Raw genomic sequence first — 18,387 nt, forward strand, 5'->3', positions numbered from 1 at the left:
ATATTGATTGTTTGGTCATTGATGGTCTTTTCCTTTGACTCGGTCCAAGCGGCCAAATCCCCTCTGGACACTCCAACTGGACACCAGCCTCCCTTTGGCCGGAGCGGAGTAGCGGTCACTCTGGAGGACCGGGACCTTTGGATGAAGTTCCACCAAGAAGGGACCGAGATGGTCATCACCAAGTCTGGACGGTCAGTTCTAGAACATCTTGGGACGCTCTTTGGAAAGGAACCGGACGGTCATCTAGACTGACCCCTGAGGGAAGGGAACCGGACGGTCATCTAGTTTGACCCCTGAGGGAAGGGAACCGGACGGTCATCCAGTCAGACCCCTGAGGGAAGGGAACCGGACGGTCATCTAGTCTGACCCCTGAGGGAAGGGAACCAGACGGTCATCTAGTCTGACCCCTGAGGGAAGGGAAATGGACAGTCATCCAGTCTGACCCCTGAGGGAAGGGAACCGGACGGTCATCTAGTCTGACCCCTGAGGGAAGGGAACCGGACGGTCATCTAGTCTGACCCCTGAGGGAAGGTAATGGGACGGTCATCTAGATTGACCCCTAAAGGAAGGGAACTGGATGGTCATCTAGACTGACCTCTTTTTTTTAATTCTCCAAACTTTATTTTTCTTACATCATAATCTTATTTACAATTTTGTTCTCTATACATATTGATAGCATAACATGACATAAAGACATAAAGATCTAAAATGAAAAAAAGAGGGGGAAAAGTATGTTCTCACGTTCCTTTCATTTTCCCATAAATTCTTTTCTTTTTGTTTTCAAGGTTCATAGCAGAATCTTTCTTGATACCAAATACCTTTCCCCATGCCTGTGATATCGGGGACCATTCGTCATTTAATTCCAATTCTGATCTATTATTTAACATTTTGTAAGCCTATCCATTTCCTTCATCTCTCGTACCTTTAACATCCATTCTTCTATTTGTGGTGGATTACTATTTTTCCAATTTTGTGCAGTCACAAGTCTTGCAGCTGTAACTAAGTATAGAAAGACTCTCCAATATTTTTCCCCAGTCTTTTTGTCTATTGTTGGTAACATGTTCAATAAATAGAATTCTGGCAACATATTGAAGAGTGAATGTTCTTTGCATTTCTACATGTACCTTTGACCAACATTTCTTGATCTTTTTGCAGGTCCACCACATATGCGTCGTCTTACCCTCATTTTCCCCACATCTCCAACATTTTAGATTTGGTATTTTATAGATTTTTAAAATTTTTGTTGGAGTGAAATACCATCTATTTGATATTTTAAGGTGGTTTTCTTTTAAGGATTGTGAGGCGGTAAATTTATTTGTTTTATCCCATGCCTTCAGCCAGTCCTCATATGGGATTGGGTGTCCTACATCACACGCCCATCTTATCATACTTTCTTTCATTGTTTCACTTTCCAGCTCTCTTTTTAATAATATCTTATAAAATCTAGCTATCTTCTTTCTTTGTGGTTTCCACCATATTTCATCAAGCTCGCTTACAACTACTTCAATCACTCCGTTCTTAATATCCTCTTTAAATTCAGTTTTAATTTGTAAATATTCTAACCAATTGAGTGTGAATCCTTCATTGCTTAATTCTTCTCTTTCTTTCAGTTTTTGATTCCCTTTCAAACCAATATTTACCATTTCTTTATATGTTAACCATTTCGATCTCTTCTTTCCATTGCTAAAAAAAGCTTCTTGAACCAAAGTCCATAAGGGTAATTTATTATAAAACTTATCTCTAACTTTTTCCCAGATTGGAAACAGGGCCTTCCTTATGTAGTGATTTTTGAAGTCCTTATATGACACTTGATCTTTATATAATAAGTACGCATCCCAACCCCACTTTAGTCCTTCTCCCTTCAAGTTTAACAAGTCTGTATCTTCCAACTTAATCCATTCTTGTATCCAGTTAAGTTTCCCCGACCACATATATAGCTTACTATCTGGTGTCGCATAACCTCCACACTCTCTACTATCTTTTAGAGTCTGCCATTTGATTCTAGGTTTTCCTCCCTTCCACACAATTTTTTTCAAAGCCTTAGTCACGCTTTGTATCGGTTCTTCTTTCATAATGATAGGTAAGTTGTAGAACAGAAACAAAAGTTTTGGCAAAATAGACATTTTTATAAGGGAAATTCTCCCGAGAATCGACAAATGTAAGTTGTTCCATTTCAACAGATCCTTATGAATTTCTTTCCATTCATCCACATAGTTATTGTCATATAAATTTTGGTTATTATTTGTAAGCCAAATCCCCAAGTACTTAACTTTCTTTGTTATTGAACATCCTGATTTTTGGGATAATTTTTCTCCTTCTTTTCCCCCCATATTCTTCGTTACCAATTGTGTCTTTTCCTTATTAACCTTAAACCCAGCAAATTTTCCAAACTCTTTGAATTCACACATTAAATGATTTGTACCTTTTAGTGGGTCTTCCAAAATTGCAACCAAATCATCTGCAAAGGCCAAAACTTTTCTTTCTTTTCCCATGATTCTATTTCCTTTAATTTTTCCGTTATTCCTTATAGAGTTCATTACAACTTCCAGCGTATTTATAAATAGAAGGGGAGACAGGGGATCTAGACCAGGGGTCGGCAACCTCCGGCCCGCGGGCCGGATGCGGCCCGCGGAGGCCTGGCGACCGGCCCCTGCCTCCCCTTGCCGCCGCTGCCGCCGCCGCGGCGGCCGCCCGTCGCGGCGTTTCGCCGCTCTGGGCGCCGCCATTTTGGGCGGCAAAATGGCGGCGAAGTCTCGCGCGACCTCCCTCGAGGTCGCGCGAGACTTCGCGGCCATTTTAGCTGAAAAAATGGCGGCGCCCAGAGCGGCCTCTGGGGCTATGGGCGCCGCCATTTTTTCACCCAAAATGGCGGCGAAATCTCGCGCGACCTTAGGGGAGGTCGCGTGAGACTTCGCCGCCATTTTGCCGCCCAAAATGGCGGCGCCCAGAGCGGCGAAAAGCCGCGATGGGCAGCCGCGGCGGCAGCGGCGGCGGGCCTTTGACAGACCCGCTGCCGTCCCTGGGGCCCTCCAGGAGGGCTCCGAGGGCGGCAGGGGGCCTCTAGGTGGCCCGCTGCCGTCCCTGGGGCCCTCCAGGAGGGCTCCGAGGGCGGCAGGGGACCTCTGGGAGGCCCGCTGCCGTCCCTGGGGCCCTCCAGGAGGGCTCCGAGGGCGGCAGGGGGCCTCTGGGTGGCCCGCTGCCGTCCCTGGGGCCCTCCAGGAGGGCTCCGAGGGCGGCAGGGGGCCTCTGGGTGGCCCGCTGCCGTCCCTGGGGCCCTCCAGGAGGGCTCCGAGGGCGGCAGGGGGCCTCTGGGAGGCCCGCTGCCGTCCCTGGGGCCCTCCAGGAGGGCTCCGAGGGCGGCAGGGGGCCTCTGGGTGGCCCGCTGTCGTCCCTGGGGCCCTCCAGGAGGGCTCCGAGGGCGGCAGGGGGCCTCTGGGTGGCCCGCTGCCGTCCCTGGGGCCCTCCAGGAGGGCTCCGAGGGCGGCAGGGGGCCTCTGGGTGGCCCGCTGCCGTCCCTGGGGCCCTCCAGGAGGGCTCCGAGGGCGGCAGGGGGCCTGCTGCCGTCCCTGGGGCCCTCCAGGAGGGCTCCGAGGGCGGCAGGGGGCCTCTGGGGGACCCTTTTCCGTCCCTGGGGCCCTCCAGGAGGGCTCCGAGGGCGGCAGGGGGCCTGCTGCCGTCCCTGGGGCCCTCCAGGAGGGCTCCGAGGGCGGCAGGGGGCCTCTGGGGGGCCCTTTGCCGTCCCTGGGGCCCTCCAGGAGGGCTCCGAGGGCGGCAGGGGGCCTGCTGCCGTCCCTGGGGCCCTCCAGGAGGGCTCCGAGGGCGGCAGGGGGCCTCTGGGGGACCCTCTTCCGTCCCTGGGGCCCTCCAGGAGGGCTCCGAGGGCGGCAGGGGGCCTGCTGCCGTCCCTGGGGCCCTCCAGGAGGGCTCCGAGGGCGGCAGGGGGCCTCTGGGGGACCCTTTGCCGTCCCTGGGGCCCTCCAGGAGGGCTCCGAGGGCGGCAGGGGGTCTCTGGGGGACCCTTTGCAGTCCCTGGGGCCCTCCAGGAGGGCTCCGAGGGCGGCAGGGGGCCTGCTGCCATCCCTGGAGCCCTCCAGGAGGGCTCCGAGGGCGGCAGGGGGCCTCTGGGGGGCCCTTTGCCGTCCCTGGGGCCCTCCAGGAGGGCTCCGAGGGCGGCAGGGGGTCTCTGGGGGACCCTTTGCAGTCCCTGGGGCCCTCCAGGAGGGCTCCGAGGGCGGCAGGGGGCCTGCTGCCATCCCTGGGGCCCTCCAGGAGGGCTCCGAGGGCGGCAGGGGGCCTCTGGGGGGCCCTTTGCCGTCTCTGGGACCCTCCAGGAGGGCTCCGAGGGCGGCAGGGGGCCTCTGGGGGGCCCTTTGCCGTCCCTGGGGCCCTCCAGGAGGGCTCTGAGGGCGGCAGGGGGTCTCTGGAGGACCCTTTGCAGTCCCTGGGGCCCTCCAGGAGGGCTCCGAGGGCGGCAGGGGGCCTGCTGCCATTCCTGGGGCCCTCCAGGAGGGCTCCGAGGGCGGCAGGGAGCCTCTGGGGGGCCCTTTGCCGTCTCTGGGACCCTCCAGGAGGGCTCCGAGGGCAGCAGGGGGCCTCTGGGGGGCCCTTTGCCGTCCCTGGGGCCCTCCAGGAGGGCTCCGAGGGCGGCAGGGGGTCTCTGGGAGACCCTTTGCAGTCCCTGGGGCCCTCCAGGAGGGCTCCGAGGGCGGCAGGGGGCCTGCTGCCATCCCTGGGGCCCTCCAGGAGGGCTCCGAGGGCGGCAGGGGGCCTCTGGGGGGCCCTTTGCTGTCTCTGGGACCCTCCAGGAGGGCTCCGAGGGCGGCAGGGGGCCTCTGGGGAGCCCTTTGCCGTCCCTGGGGCCCTCCAGGAGGGCTCCGAGGGAGGCAGGGGGTCTCTGGGGGACCCTTTGCAGTCCCTGGGGCCCTCCAGGAGGGCTCCGAGGGCGGCAGGGGGCCTGCTGCCATCCCTGGGGCCCTCCAGGAGGGCTCCGAGGGCGGCAGGGGGACTCTGGGGGGCCCTTTGCCGTCTCTGGGACCCTCCAGGAGGGCTCCGAGGGCGGCAGGGGGCGTCTGGGGGGCCCGCTGCCGTCCCTGGGGCCCTCCAGGAGGGCTCCGAGGGAGGCAGGGGGTCTCTGGGGGACCCTTTGCAGTCCCTGGGGCCCTCCAGGAGGGCTCCGAGGGCGGCAGGGGGCCTCTGGGGGGCCCTTTGCCGTCTCTGGGACCCTCCAGGAGGGCTCCGAGGGCGGCAGGGGGCCTCTGGGGGGCCCTTTGCCGTCCCTGGGGCCCTCCAGGAGGGCTCCAAGGGCGGCAGGGGGCCTGCTGCCGTCCCTGGGGCCCTCCAGGAGGGCTCCGAGGGCGGCAGGGGGCCTCTGGGGGAACCCTTTGCCGTCCTTGGGGCCCTCCAGGAGGGCTCCGAGGGCGGCAGGGGGCGTCTGGGGGGCCCGCTGCCGTCCCTGGGGCCCTCCAGGAGGGCTCCGAGGGCGGCAGGGGGCCTCTGGGTGGCCCGCTGCCGTCCCTGGGGCCCTCCAGGAGGGCTCCGAGGGCGGCAGGGGGCCTCTGGGTGGCCCGCTGCCGTCCCTGGGGCCCTCCAGGAGGGCTCCGAGGGCGGCAGGGGGCCTCTGGGTGGCCCGCTGTCGTCCCTGGGGCCCTCCAGGAGGGCTCCGAGGGCGGCAGGGGGCCTCTGGGTGGCCCGCTGCCGTCCCTGGGGCCCTCCAGGAGGGCTCCGAGGGCGGCAGGGGGCCTCTGGGTGGCCCGCTGCCGTCCCTGGGGCCCTCCAGGAGGGCTCCGAGGGCGGCAGGGGGCCTGCTGCCGTCCCTGGGGCCCTCCAGGAGGGCTCCGAGGGCGGCAGGGGGCCTCTGGGGGACCCTTTTCCGTCCCTGGGGCCCTCCAGGAGGGCTCCGAGGGCGGCAGGGGGCCTGCTGCCGTCCCTGGGGCCCTCCAGGAGGGCTCCGAGGGCGGCAGGGGGCCTCTGGGGGGCCCTTTGCCGTCCCTGGGGCCCTCCAGGAGGGCTCCGAGGGCGGCAGGGGGCCTGCTGCCGTCCCTGGGGCCCTCCAGGAGGGCTCCGAGGGCGGCAGGGGGCCTCTGGGGGACCCTCTTCCGTCCCTGGGGCCCTCCAGGAGGGCTCCGAGGGCGGCAGGGGGCCTGCTGCCGTCCCTGGGGCCCTCCAGGAGGGCTCCGAGGGCGGCAGGGGGCCTCTGGGGGACCCTTTGCCGTCCCTGGGGCCCTCCAGGAGGGCTCCGAGGGCGGCAGGGGGTCTCTGGGGGACCCTTTGCAGTCCCTGGGGCCCTCCAGGAGGGCTCCGAGGGCGGCAGGGGGCCTGCTGCCATCCCTGGAGCCCTCCAGGAGGGCTCCGAGGGCGGCAGGGGGCCTCTGGGGGGCCCTTTGCCGTCCCTGGGGCCCTCCAGGAGGGCTCCGAGGGCGGCAGGGGGTCTCTGGGGGACCCTTTGCAGTCCCTGGGGCCCTCCAGGAGGGCTCCGAGGGCGGCAGGGGGCCTGCTGCCATCCCTGGGGCCCTCCAGGAGGGCTCCGAGGGCGGCAGGGGGCCTCTGGGGGGCCCTTTGCCGTCTCTGGGACCCTCCAGGAGGGCTCCGAGGGCGGCAGGGGGCCTCTGGGGGGCCCTTTGCCGTCCCTGGGGCCCTCCAGGAGGGCTCTGAGGGCGGCAGGGGGTCTCTGGAGGACCCTTTGCAGTCCCTGGGGCCCTCCAGGAGGGCTCCGAGGGCGGCAGGGGGCCTGCTGCCATTCCTGGGGCCCTCCAGGAGGGCTCCGAGGGCGGCAGGGAGCCTCTGGGGGGCCCTTTGCCGTCTCTGGGACCCTCCAGGAGGGCTCCGAGGGCAGCAGGGGGCCTCTGGGGGGCCCTTTGCCGTCCCTGGGGCCCTCCAGGAGGGCTCCGAGGGCGGCAGGGGGTCTCTGGGAGACCCTTTGCAGTCCCTGGGGCCCTCCAGGAGGGCTCCGAGGGCGGCAGGGGGCCTGCTGCCATCCCTGGGGCCCTCCAGGAGGGCTCCGAGGGCGGCAGGGGGCCTCTGGGGGGCCCTTTGCTGTCTCTGGGACCCTCCAGGAGGGCTCCGAGGGCGGCAGGGGGCCTCTGGGGAGCCCTTTGCCGTCCCTGGGGCCCTCCAGGAGGGCTCCGAGGGAGGCAGGGGGTCTCTGGGGGACCCTTTGCAGTCCCTGGGGCCCTCCAGGAGGGCTCCGAGGGCGGCAGGGGGCCTGCTGCCATCCCTGGGGCCCTCCAGGAGGGCTCCGAGGGCGGCAGGGGGACTCTGGGGGGCCCTTTGCCGTCTCTGGGACCCTCCAGGAGGGCTCCGAGGGCGGCAGGGGGCGTCTGGGGGGCCCGCTGCCGTCCCTGGGGCCCTCCAGGAGGGCTCCGAGGGAGGCAGGGGGTCTCTGGGGGACCCTTTGCAGTCCCTGGGGCCCTCCAGGAGGGCTCCGAGGGCGGCAGGGGGCCTCTGGGGGGCCCTTTGCCGTCTCTGGGACCCTCCAGGAGGGCTCCGAGGGCGGCAGGGGGCCTCTGGGGGGCCCTTTGCCGTCCCTGGGGCCCTCCAGGAGGGCTCCAAGGGCGGCAGGGGGCCTGCTGCCGTCCCTGGGGCCCTCCAGGAGGGCTCCGAGGGCGGCAGGGGGCCTCTGGGGGAACCCTTTGCCGTCCTTGGGGCCCTCCAGGAGGGCTCCGAGGGCGGCAGGGGGCGTCTGGGGGGCCCGCTGCCGTCCCTGGGGCCCTCCAGGAGGGCTCCGAGGGCGGCAGGGGGCCTCTGGGGGGCCTGCTGCCGTCCCTGGGGCCCTCCAGGAGGGCTCCGAGGGCGGCAGGGGGCCTCTGGGGGGCCCTTTGCCATCCCTGGGGCCCTCCAGGAGGGCTCCGAGGGACGGCAGGGGGCCTCTGGGAGGCCCGGTGCTGTCGCTGGGGCCCTCCAGGGGGCCCTCCAGCGCTGGTGGCCCCCACCAGCTTTTTTGCCGGTCTCTGACGGGGCCTGGGGCCCCGTCAGGGGCCAGCAAAGGTGGGGAGGCCTGGCCCCCGGAGGGTGGAGGCTCCGCCCCCGGTACGCAGCCCCGCCCCGGAGGGTGGAAGCTCCGCCCCCGGCACACGGCCCCGCCCCGGAGGGTGGAAGCTCCACCCCCCGGCTTCGGCCCCCCAGTCGCCTGAGGGACACCAACCCGGCCCCCGGCTCAAAAAGGTTGCCTACCCCTGATCTAGACTGACCTCTGAAGGAAGGGAACCAGACGGTCATCTAGTCTGACCGCTGAGGGAAGGGAACCGGACGGTCATCTAGTCTGACCCCTGAGGGAAGGGAACCGGAGGGTAATCTAGACTGACCCCTGAAGGAAGGGAACCGGACGGTAATCTAGACTGACCTGTGAGGGAAGGGAATCGGACAGTCATCTCAACTGACCCCTGAGGGAAGGGAAACGGAGGGTAATGTAGACTGACCCCTGAATGAAGGGAACTGGAGGGTCATTTAGTCTGACTCCTGAGGGAAGGGAACCGGACAGTCATCTAGACTGAAACCTGAAGGAAGAAAACCGGACGGTCATCTAGACTGACCCCTGAGGGAAGGGAACAAGATGGTCATCCACTCTAAACCCTGAGGGAAGGGAACCGGAGGGTCATGTAGTCTGACCCCTGAGAGGAGGGAACTGGAAGGTCATCTAGTCTGACCCCTGAGGGAAGGAACCAGATGGTCATCCAGTCTGACTCCTGAGGGAAGGGAACCGGACAGTCATATACAATGACCCCTGAGGGAAGGGAACCGGACGGTAATCTAGACTGACCCCTGAGAGAAGGGAACCGGAGGGTAATCTAGACTGACCCCTGAAGGAAGGGAACCGGACGGTAATCTAGATTGACCTGTGAGGGAAGGGAATAGGACGGCCATCTCAACTGACCCCTGAGGGAAGGGAAACGGAGGGTAATGTAGACTGACCCCTGAATGAAGGGAACTGGAGGGTCATTTAGTCTGACTCCTGAGGGAAGGGAACCGGACAGTCATCTAGACTGAAACCTGAAGGAAGAAAACCGGACGGTCATCTAGACTGACCCCTGAGGGAAGGGAACAAGATGGTCATCCACTCTAAACCCTGAGGTAAGGGAACCGGAGGGTCATGTAGTCTGACCCCTGAGAGGAGGGACCTGGAAGGTCATCTAGTCTGACCCCTGAGGGAAGGAACCAGATGGTCATCCAGTCTGACTCCTGAGGGAAGGGAATCGGACAGTCATCTAGTCTGACTCTTGAAGGAAGCGAACCAGACAGTCATCTAGAATGACTCCTGAGGGAAGGGAACCGGACGGTAATCTAGACTGAACCCTGAGAGAAGGGAAACGGAGGGTAATTAGACTGACCCCTGAAGGAAGGGAACCGGACGGTAATCTAGACTGACCCGTGAGGGAAGGGAACCGGACGGTCATCGAGACTGACTCCTGAGGGAAGGGAACCAAACAGTCATCTAGAATGACCCCTGAGGGAAGGGAACCAGACGGTAATCTAGACTGACCACTGAGGGAAGGGAAACAGAGGGTAATGTAGACTGACCCCTGAATGAAGGGAACCGGAGGGTCATCTAGTCTGACTCCTGAGGGAAGGGAACCGGACAGTCATCTAGACTGACCCCTGAAGGAAGGGGACCGGAGGGTCATCCAGTCTGACCCCTGAGGGAAGGGAACCGGATGGTCATCTAGTCTGACCCCTGAGGGAAGGGAACCGGATGGTCATCTAGTCTGACCCCTGAGGGAAGGGAAATGGACGGTCATCTAGTCTGACCCCTGAGGGAAGGGAACCGGACGGTCATCTAGTCTGACCCCTGAGTGAAGGGAAATGGACGGTCATCTAGTCTGACCCCTGAAGGAAGGGAACTGGATGGACATCTGGACTGAACCCTGAAGGTAGGGAACCGGACTGTCATCTAGACTGACCCCTAAGGTAAGGGAACCGGACGGTAATCTAGACTGACCCCTGAGGGAAGGGAAACGGAGGGTAATGTAGACTGACCCCTGAATGAAGGGAACCGGAGGGTCATCCGGTCTGACCCCTGAGGGAAGGAAACTGGTTGGTCATCTAGACTGAACCCTGAGGGAAGGGAACCAGATGGTCATCTAGACTGACCCCAGAGGAAAAGGAACCAGATGGTCATCTAGACTGATTCCAGAGGGAAGGGAACCGTACAGTCATCTACACTGACCCCTGAGGGAAGGGAACCGGATGGTCATCTATACTGATCCCAGAGGGAAGGGAACTGGATGGTCATCTAGGGACTGACCACCGAGGGAAGGGAACCGGATGGTCATCTAGACTGACCCCAGAGGAAAAGGAACCGGATGGTCATCTAGACTGATCCCAGAGGGAAGGGAACCGGATGGTCATCTAGTCTGACTCATGAGGGAAGGGAACCGGACAGTCATATACAATGACCCCTGAGGGAAGGGAACCGGACAGTAATCTAGACTGACCCCTGAGAGAAGGGAACCGGAGGGTAATCTAGACTGACCCCTGAAGGAAGGGAACCGGACGGTAATCTAGACTGACCTGTGAGGGAAGGGAATCGGACGGTCATCTCGACTGACCCCTGAGGGAAGGGAAACGGAGGGTAATGTAGACTGACCCCTGAATGAAGGGAACTGGAGGGTCATTTAGTCTGACTCCTGAGGGAAGGGAACCGGACAGTCATCTAGACTGAAACCTGAAGGAAGAAAACCGGACGGTCATCTAGACTGACCCCTGAGGGAAGGGAACAAGATGGTCATCCACTCTAAACCCTGAGGGAAGGGAACCGGAGGGTCATGTAGTCTGACCCCTGAGAGGAGGGAACTGGAAGGTCATCTAGTCTGACCCCTGAGGGAAGGAACCAGATGGTCATCTAGTCTGACTCCTGAAGGAAGCGAACCAGACAGTCATCTAGAATGACTCCTGAGGGAAGGGAACCGGACAGTAATCTAGACTGACCCCTGAGAGAAGGGAAACGGAGGGTAATTAGACTGACCCCTGAAGGAAGGGAACCGGACGGTAATCTAGACTGACCCGTGAGGGAAGGGAACCGGACGGTCATCGAGACTGACTCCTGAGGGAAGGGAACCAAACAGTCATCTAGAATGACCCCTGAGGGAAGGGAACCAGACGGTAATCTAGACTGACCACTGAGGGAAGGGAAACAGAGGGTAATGTAGACTGACCCCTGAATGAAGAGAACCGGAGGGTCATCTAGTCTGACTCCTGAGGGAAGGGAACCGGACAGTCATCTAGAATGAAACCTGAAGGAAGAAAACCGGACAGTCATCTAGACTGACGCCTGAGGGAAGGGAACCGGACAGTCATCTAGACTGACCCCTGAAGGAAGGGGACCGGAGGGTCATCCAGTCTGACCCCTGAGGGAAGGGAACCGGACGGTCATCTAGTCTGACCCCTGAGGGAAGGGAACCAGAGGGTCATCCAGTCTGTTCCCTGAGGGAAGGAAACTGGACGGTCATCTAGACTGACCCCTGAAGGAAGGGAACCAGAGGGTCATACGGTCTGTTCCCTGAGGGAAGGAAACTGGACCGTCATCTAGACTGACCCCTGAAGGAAGGGAACTGGATGGTCATCTGGACTGAACCCTGAAGGTAGGGAACCGGACTGTCATCTAGACTGACCCCTAAGGTAAGGGAACCGGACGGTAATCTAGACTGACCCCTGAGGGAAGGGAAACGGAGGGTAATGTAGACTGACCTGTGAGGGAAGGGAACTGGACAGTCATCTCGACTGACCCCTGAGGGAAGGGTACAGGATGGTCATCTAGACTGACCACCGAGGGAAGGGAACCGGATGGTCATCTAGACTGACCCCAGAGGAAAAGGAACCGGATGGTCATCTAGACTGATCCCAGAGGGAAGGGAACCGGATGGTCATCTACACTGACCCCTGAGGGAAGGGAACCGGATGGTCATCTATACTGATCCCAGAGGGAAGGGAACTGTATGGTGATCTAGACTGACCCTAGAGGGAAGGGAACCGGATGGTCATCTAGACTGACCCCTTAGGGAAGGGAACAGGATGGTCATCTAGGCTGACCCCAGAGGGAAGGGAACCAGATGGTAATCTAGTCTGAACCCTGAGGGAAGGGAACCGGATGGTCATCTAGACTGACCCTGAGGGAAGGGAACCGGATGGTCATCCAGAGTGAGCCTGATGGAAGGGACCGGATGGTCATCTAGACTGACCCTGAGGGAAGGGAACCGGATGGTCATCCAGAGTGAGCCTGAGGGAAGGGAACCGGATGGTCATATATACTGACCCCTGAGGGGAGAGAAATGGATGACTGCTTAATTGCTTTTAACTGCCAGGAGGATGTTCCCGCAGTGCAAGGTCCGAGTGTCCGGTCTCCTCTCTCAGGCCAAATATCTGATGCTGGTGGATTTCGTCCCCGTCGATAATTTCCGGTACAAGGTAATCAATTGCTTAACCTTTCAATTAGTGATACACCGATATATTGATTCTCAATTGATTTATATGTATTCATCATTTTCCTTGCAGAATATTTGTTTGACCCATTAATTATAATATAATATAATAATTCTAATAATATAATAATGATAGTAAAATTTTCAATTATATGTTTTATATAATAATTAATATAATAATTATTTAAAATCATAAATAATATTATATTTTTATGTTTTTAGCTTTTTATTTTATTATTTTATTATATTTTTATTATATTTTACTTCGTTAAAAATAAAATTAAAAAATTAAAAAGAAATAATTTTAATTTTTATGTTAAATTTTATTTAAAGCAAAATAAAATTTAACATAAAAATTAAAATTTTATGTTAATTTTTATATTACACGCCTGTTTTTATTTGTTATTTTTATATTATTTTTTATTCGTATTAAAATTTTATTTTTTAATTTTTAATTTTTACTTTTATTTTATTTTTAATATTTTATTTTACTTTATTGATTTAATTTTATGTTTTAATTTTTATTTATTTTTAATTTATTTTTAATTTTTATTAATATTTATTTATTTATTTCTGTATTAATATTTCATTTTTTATTTAATTTTATTTTATTAAAAAATATAAAAATACTTATTATATTACGTTATTTTTATTTTATTATATTTTATATTTTATTTTATTATATATATATATATATATATATATATATATATATAAATAAAATTTAATGGCTTGATTTTTAATTATCTTTTGAAGATCAATAAATTTATTGACATTATTTAGTAATACCTTTGATCCATTTCTTCCTACAGCTAAATTTTATTTTATACCAATCATAATTTATAACCTTTGAAATGATTTAAAATATTCCTCATTTTAAGGGGAGAATTGTTTCCAAATTGATTCATATTTATTATGTCAATACTTAAATCCTGAATTACAATCAAATTAAATTAAAATAAAATAAAATATAATTAAATTAAATTTAAATCAATTAAAATAAAATAAAATAAATTTAAATCAATTAACATAAAATAAAATTTTAAATGAATTTAAATTTAAATCAATTAAAATAAAATATTTTTTAAAAATTTAAATCAATAAAAATAAAATAAAAATAAAATAATTTATTTAAATTTAAATCAAACATAAAATAAAATTTTAAATCACTGAAATTTAATTAAAATAAAATAAAATAATTTTAAATCAAAGAAATTTAAATTTAAAACAAATAAAGTAAAATAAATTTAAATCAATTAAATTTGAATTTAAAATCAATTAAAATAAAATAAATGTAAAATTAGAAATTAAATAAATTAAATGTAAAATTAAAATCCATTAAAATAAAATATATTGAATTGAATTAAATTTCCTTCTCTCCTGACCAGTGGAACAAGGACCGTTGGGAAGTGGCCGGGAAGGCCGAAACGCAGCCTCCGTGCCGGACGTACGTCCACCCGGACTCTCCGGCCGCCGGAATCCATTGGACGAAGGAAGTCGTCTCCTTCCAGAAGCTGAAGCTGACCAACAACACGCTTGACCAGCAAGGACACGTAAGTCCAAACCAGGGCACACGGTGCTCAAGACAGTCAGAGTGATGACCGTTATGTCTTCTCTCCTACAGGTCATCCTCCACTCGATGCACCGCTACCAGCCGCGTTTCCACGTTTTGCGTGCGGACGAATTCTTCTGCGACGGAGCGGCATTGGCGCCGCCGTGTTGGAGCGCCTTCCAGACCTTCAGCTTCCCGGAGATGGCCTTCACTTCCGTCACGGCGTATCAGAACGAAAAGGTGCGGGTGTAAGAGACGCGAGCGACAACGACCCTGCGGGGAAGACCGAAATGTCGCAGTTATATATTAATTTTATCCACCGTCCTCTTTTTTTCTTCCAAAACAGAAATCGAAGAAAGGATATTAATTTATATCAATTTATACTAACAAATTAATATATATCAATTAATAATAATATTTATATTTTACTAAACTGAACTAAATTTTGATTTAAAATTAAATTGTTGAATAATAATAATATTAATTTGTTTTAATTTAATTGATCCTAATTTAATTTAATTAATTTTACATTGATTTTAATTTAAATGATTTTAATTGATTTTAATAGTTATTTCTAGCCTATGAAAGAAAATCGTGTTACAATAGTAAAATACATAAAATATTTTATTATTACAATAATACATATATTATTACAATATATTATCATTACTATTATAATAATAAAAATTATTATTATTATTATTATTATTATTATTATTATAAAAAAAGTCTGGTCTTCTTGTTTCTTTCCTTGGGAGATCACGATAATTATTATATAATATTATTAAATTATTATTTTATTGTTATTATAATATATTATAATATATAATCATCATTGCTTATATAAATTATAATTATAAAATAACATGGGAAATAAATGAAAACAATAGTTTTAAAATAAATAAAAATTAAATAAGGCATAAAATTAAAAACCCTGACCACTCACCTTTTTATCATTTTATGTTATTTGTTATTTAATATTAAAATGAATTTATGTCGGAAGAACTAAACGCCTAGAACGATACGTTCTAGGAATCCGTCTCATTGGTTTCCCGCCCAGCCATCTCCATGGCGACACTGGTAAATGAAAGGCCCAGGGGCTCCCGTGCGCCCTCCAGTGTCTAATCTGGGGCATTGCGCTATGGAAGGATATAAGATGGCGCCTTCTTAATGGTGAGTGGGAACGAAATAAGGCTAAAACCGGTTTATAGAAACAACGTTTTATTTGAATAGGAACGAAAGAGGATCACTTTAAGCGAATCAGTTGGTAAATGAGAACGAAGAAAAAAAAGCGATTCGGAACGTGGGATAAGACCAGGGTTATTTTGAATCGATTTCACTGATACCGTTGTATTTTAAAGCGTTGTAAATCGCAAGTGAGAACCAACCCATAAACGCTTATCTTTAAAGTGAACTTGTTTAATTTGTATTTTATTTTATAAATATATATAATATAAAATATATAAAACATTTATATATATATATATATATATATATAATTTTATATATCACATTATATAAAAATTTTATTATATATATATAAATGTTTTTCTATATAATAAATATAAAATAATAAAATATATATTTTATTAATAAAATATGTTTTATTATATATTTATAAAATATAAAATATATTTATATATATTATTTTATATAATTATAGTTATTTATAAAATAAAATATAATATATATATATTTATATATATATATTTATATATTTTATATTATATATATTTAAAATATATAACATATATAATATGTATTGTATTGTGCATATATTTATATTATATTATATTATAAAACAATCTTGTTCTTCTTCCCTCTTTCCTTTGGAGATCACGACCCTCAAGATCTACAACAATCCTTTTGCGAAGGGATTCCGGTCGCAAGGACACAATGGTGGCGGTGGTGGCGGACGGTGAGCGTGCAGGGCCTGGGGATAGCACCACCATCTTGGTTCTTAAGGAGGATTTCAGTGCCATTTCTGGCTTTTCCAGGGAAGGGAGGCTCCAGAGGAACGGACAGAGGAAGAGGGGATCAATGGAAGACAGCGAAACTTTGGTGGCAGAGGAAGAAACGGCGAATGTGGACGCAAAGAAGAGAGGTATTTCTCGAGTCAGACACATTTTTAACACCCTCTGAAGTATTTATTTTATTTTTTATTTTAGTTGATTTTTAATATGATTTTATTTTAATGTTTTATTTTTAATTTATTATTTTATTTCATAATTTATCATATTTTACTTTATATTTGATTTAATTTTGATTATTTATTTATTTTACATTACTTTTAATTTTATTAGTTATTATTTATTATATATTTATTTTGCATTTATTATTTGTTCTATTTTACTTGTTTTAATTTAATTTCATTATTTATTATTTTACTTTTTTAATTTTATTTTTTATTATATTTTACTATTTTTCATTTTATTTATTTTTCATTTTTATTATTTATTTATTGATAATTTATTTTATTTTATTATTATTAATCATTTACTTTATTTTTATTAATTATTAATAAATTATTTTAATTTTATTTGTTTTTTTAATTTTAATATTATTTATTTATTTTATTTAAACTCATTAGGCACAATTTAATTTTAATTATGATTTTTTTCTCATCAATTAATCCCCTTTTTTCGCTGCTTTTATATTCTTATATTTTAATTATTTCCCTTCCAATTCGAATTGCAAAATAAATTGCAACGCAAACGGCGGATACAAAGCAGCGGTGCGTTAATTTACTGTGTACGTATTTAATTATGTTTCAGGATTGGCGCCGAAAGCGGAGGATGCCCCCAGACCCCCCTCCGCACCAACTTACAGGCAATTATTAATTATTATTATTATTAATTATTATTATTAAGTGAACTCTTTCACAATAATTGATATACAATATCATTATATATCATTATATGCATATTATCATTATATATATTATTTTTAATCTGTTTATATTTTTATGATTACATATATTTCATTATTATACAATACCATTTTTATATTTTATTTTTATTATATATATATATATATATATATATATATATATATATATATATAATTTTTCATATTTATTATTATTACAAATATTATATTATAAAACAGGTCTGCTCTTCTTGTTTCTTTCCTTTCAACTATATAGAATATTACATTATTTTGAAACAAGCCTTGTATTATATATAGATACTATATTTTATATATATTATAAGACAAGCCTTCAATTCTCGTATCTTTTCTTTCGAGATCACAATGATTATTATACAATATAATGTATTACATTATTCCTCTTATAAATTGTGTGTATATATATATGTGTGTGTGTGTACATATATATATATATATATATATATATATATATATTACATATATTATATTATTATAAAACAAACCTGCTCTCCTTTGGAGATCACGATTATTATTATATGTATATTATAGAATAATAGAAATCTGTGTATGTATGTATATACGTACATATGTGTGTGTGTGTGTATATATGTGTATGTAAATAAAATATATTACATTATAATAAAACAAGCCTCTTCTTTCCTTTGGAGATTACGATAATTATTACACGTTATACATTATATATATATAGTTATCTCATTAGTATATATCATTATAATATAAAATGCTGTGTGTGCATGTGTGCGTGTGTGTGTATATATATATATATAAAATATCAAATTCTGTGTGTGTGTGTGTGTATATATATATATATATATATATATATTTATTTTGTATCTATATATATATTACAAAAAGTATAAAAATTATATTGATGATATATATATATATATATATATATATATAATAAACAGGCATGGTTTTAACGTTTCCTCTCTCCGCCTTTTGCAGGTCCCAGGACGCTCTGGGCACCGTCCACCATCAAAGTTTCGCCACGGATGTCGCTGCTGCCGCGCCTTTCACTGACCACTGGGTCGCTCTGGAATCCCCCGTGACGTCCATGGAACCGGCGACTGCGCTGTTGCCATACGCCGGAGTTGGCGAAACTCATCGGGTGCCATACGACGCCTATGGCCCCGGTCAGTGGGTCGTCACTCCAGGAGCACAATACCGCGCCACCGTGGGTTACACCGCCGAGAGTTACACCACAGCTTTCCCTCACGGCGAATTCGGTACGGTATCAGCAGGCGTCGCGACAGCATCGGAGTGGGGCCAATGCCCCTTGTTCCCTTACGCTTTTTGGTGATTGGGCCGGTGGCAGCGCGTCGGAAAAACGGCGCCCGGAATAAATTATAAGATTAATAAATATGGAATAAAATGTCGATCCTTCTCTTCTTTTTTTCTGGGTACGCAATAATAATAATAACAATAATACAACAAGTTTGCACATGAAAAACGCACGTAAATTGCGTAAAATATGTTTAACTAATATAAACTAATTATATTAGTTTAAAAAAT

General features: G+C 49.4%; 1 protein-coding gene across 1 annotated transcript; it reads left to right on the forward strand.

Moving 5' to 3' along the window:
* LOC149308578 (T-box protein VegT-A-like) lies at positions 1-18,227 on the forward strand. Its single transcript, XM_089536050.1, has 8 exons — positions 1-191; positions 12,294-12,396; positions 13,799-13,963; positions 14,035-14,202; positions 15,798-15,880; positions 15,960-16,066; positions 16,737-16,791; positions 17,821-18,227. The coding sequence occupies exons 1-8, from the start codon at positions 22-24 to the stop codon at positions 18,173-18,175; spliced, it is 1,206 nt and encodes a 401-aa protein (XP_089392176.1). The 5' UTR covers positions 1-21; the 3' UTR covers positions 18,176-18,227.
* Positions 18,228-18,387: the final 160 nt, after the last annotated feature.

This window comes from Sceloporus occidentalis, unplaced genomic scaffold (assembly GCF_023333645.1).
Source record: "Sceloporus occidentalis isolate IW3139 unplaced genomic scaffold, rSceOcc1.0.p SCAF_8, whole genome shotgun sequence".
NCBI classification, from domain to species: domain Eukaryota; kingdom Metazoa; phylum Chordata; class Lepidosauria; order Squamata; family Phrynosomatidae; genus Sceloporus; species Sceloporus occidentalis.

Bases quoted from the DNA above. Each gene is read 5' to 3' on its own strand.
- LOC149308578 (XM_089536050.1), top strand. From the start codon at position 22: ATGGTCTTTTCCTTTGACTCGGTCCAAGCGGCCAAATCCCCTCTGGAC. The intron at 13,964-14,034 runs GTAAGTCCAAAC...TCTCTCCTACAG, and splicing joins CGCTTGACCAGCAAGGACAC to GTCATCCTCCACTCGATGCA. The intron at 15,881-15,959 runs GTGAGCGTGCAG...TGGCTTTTCCAG, and splicing joins GGTGGCGGTGGTGGCGGACG to GGAAGGGAGGCTCCAGAGGA.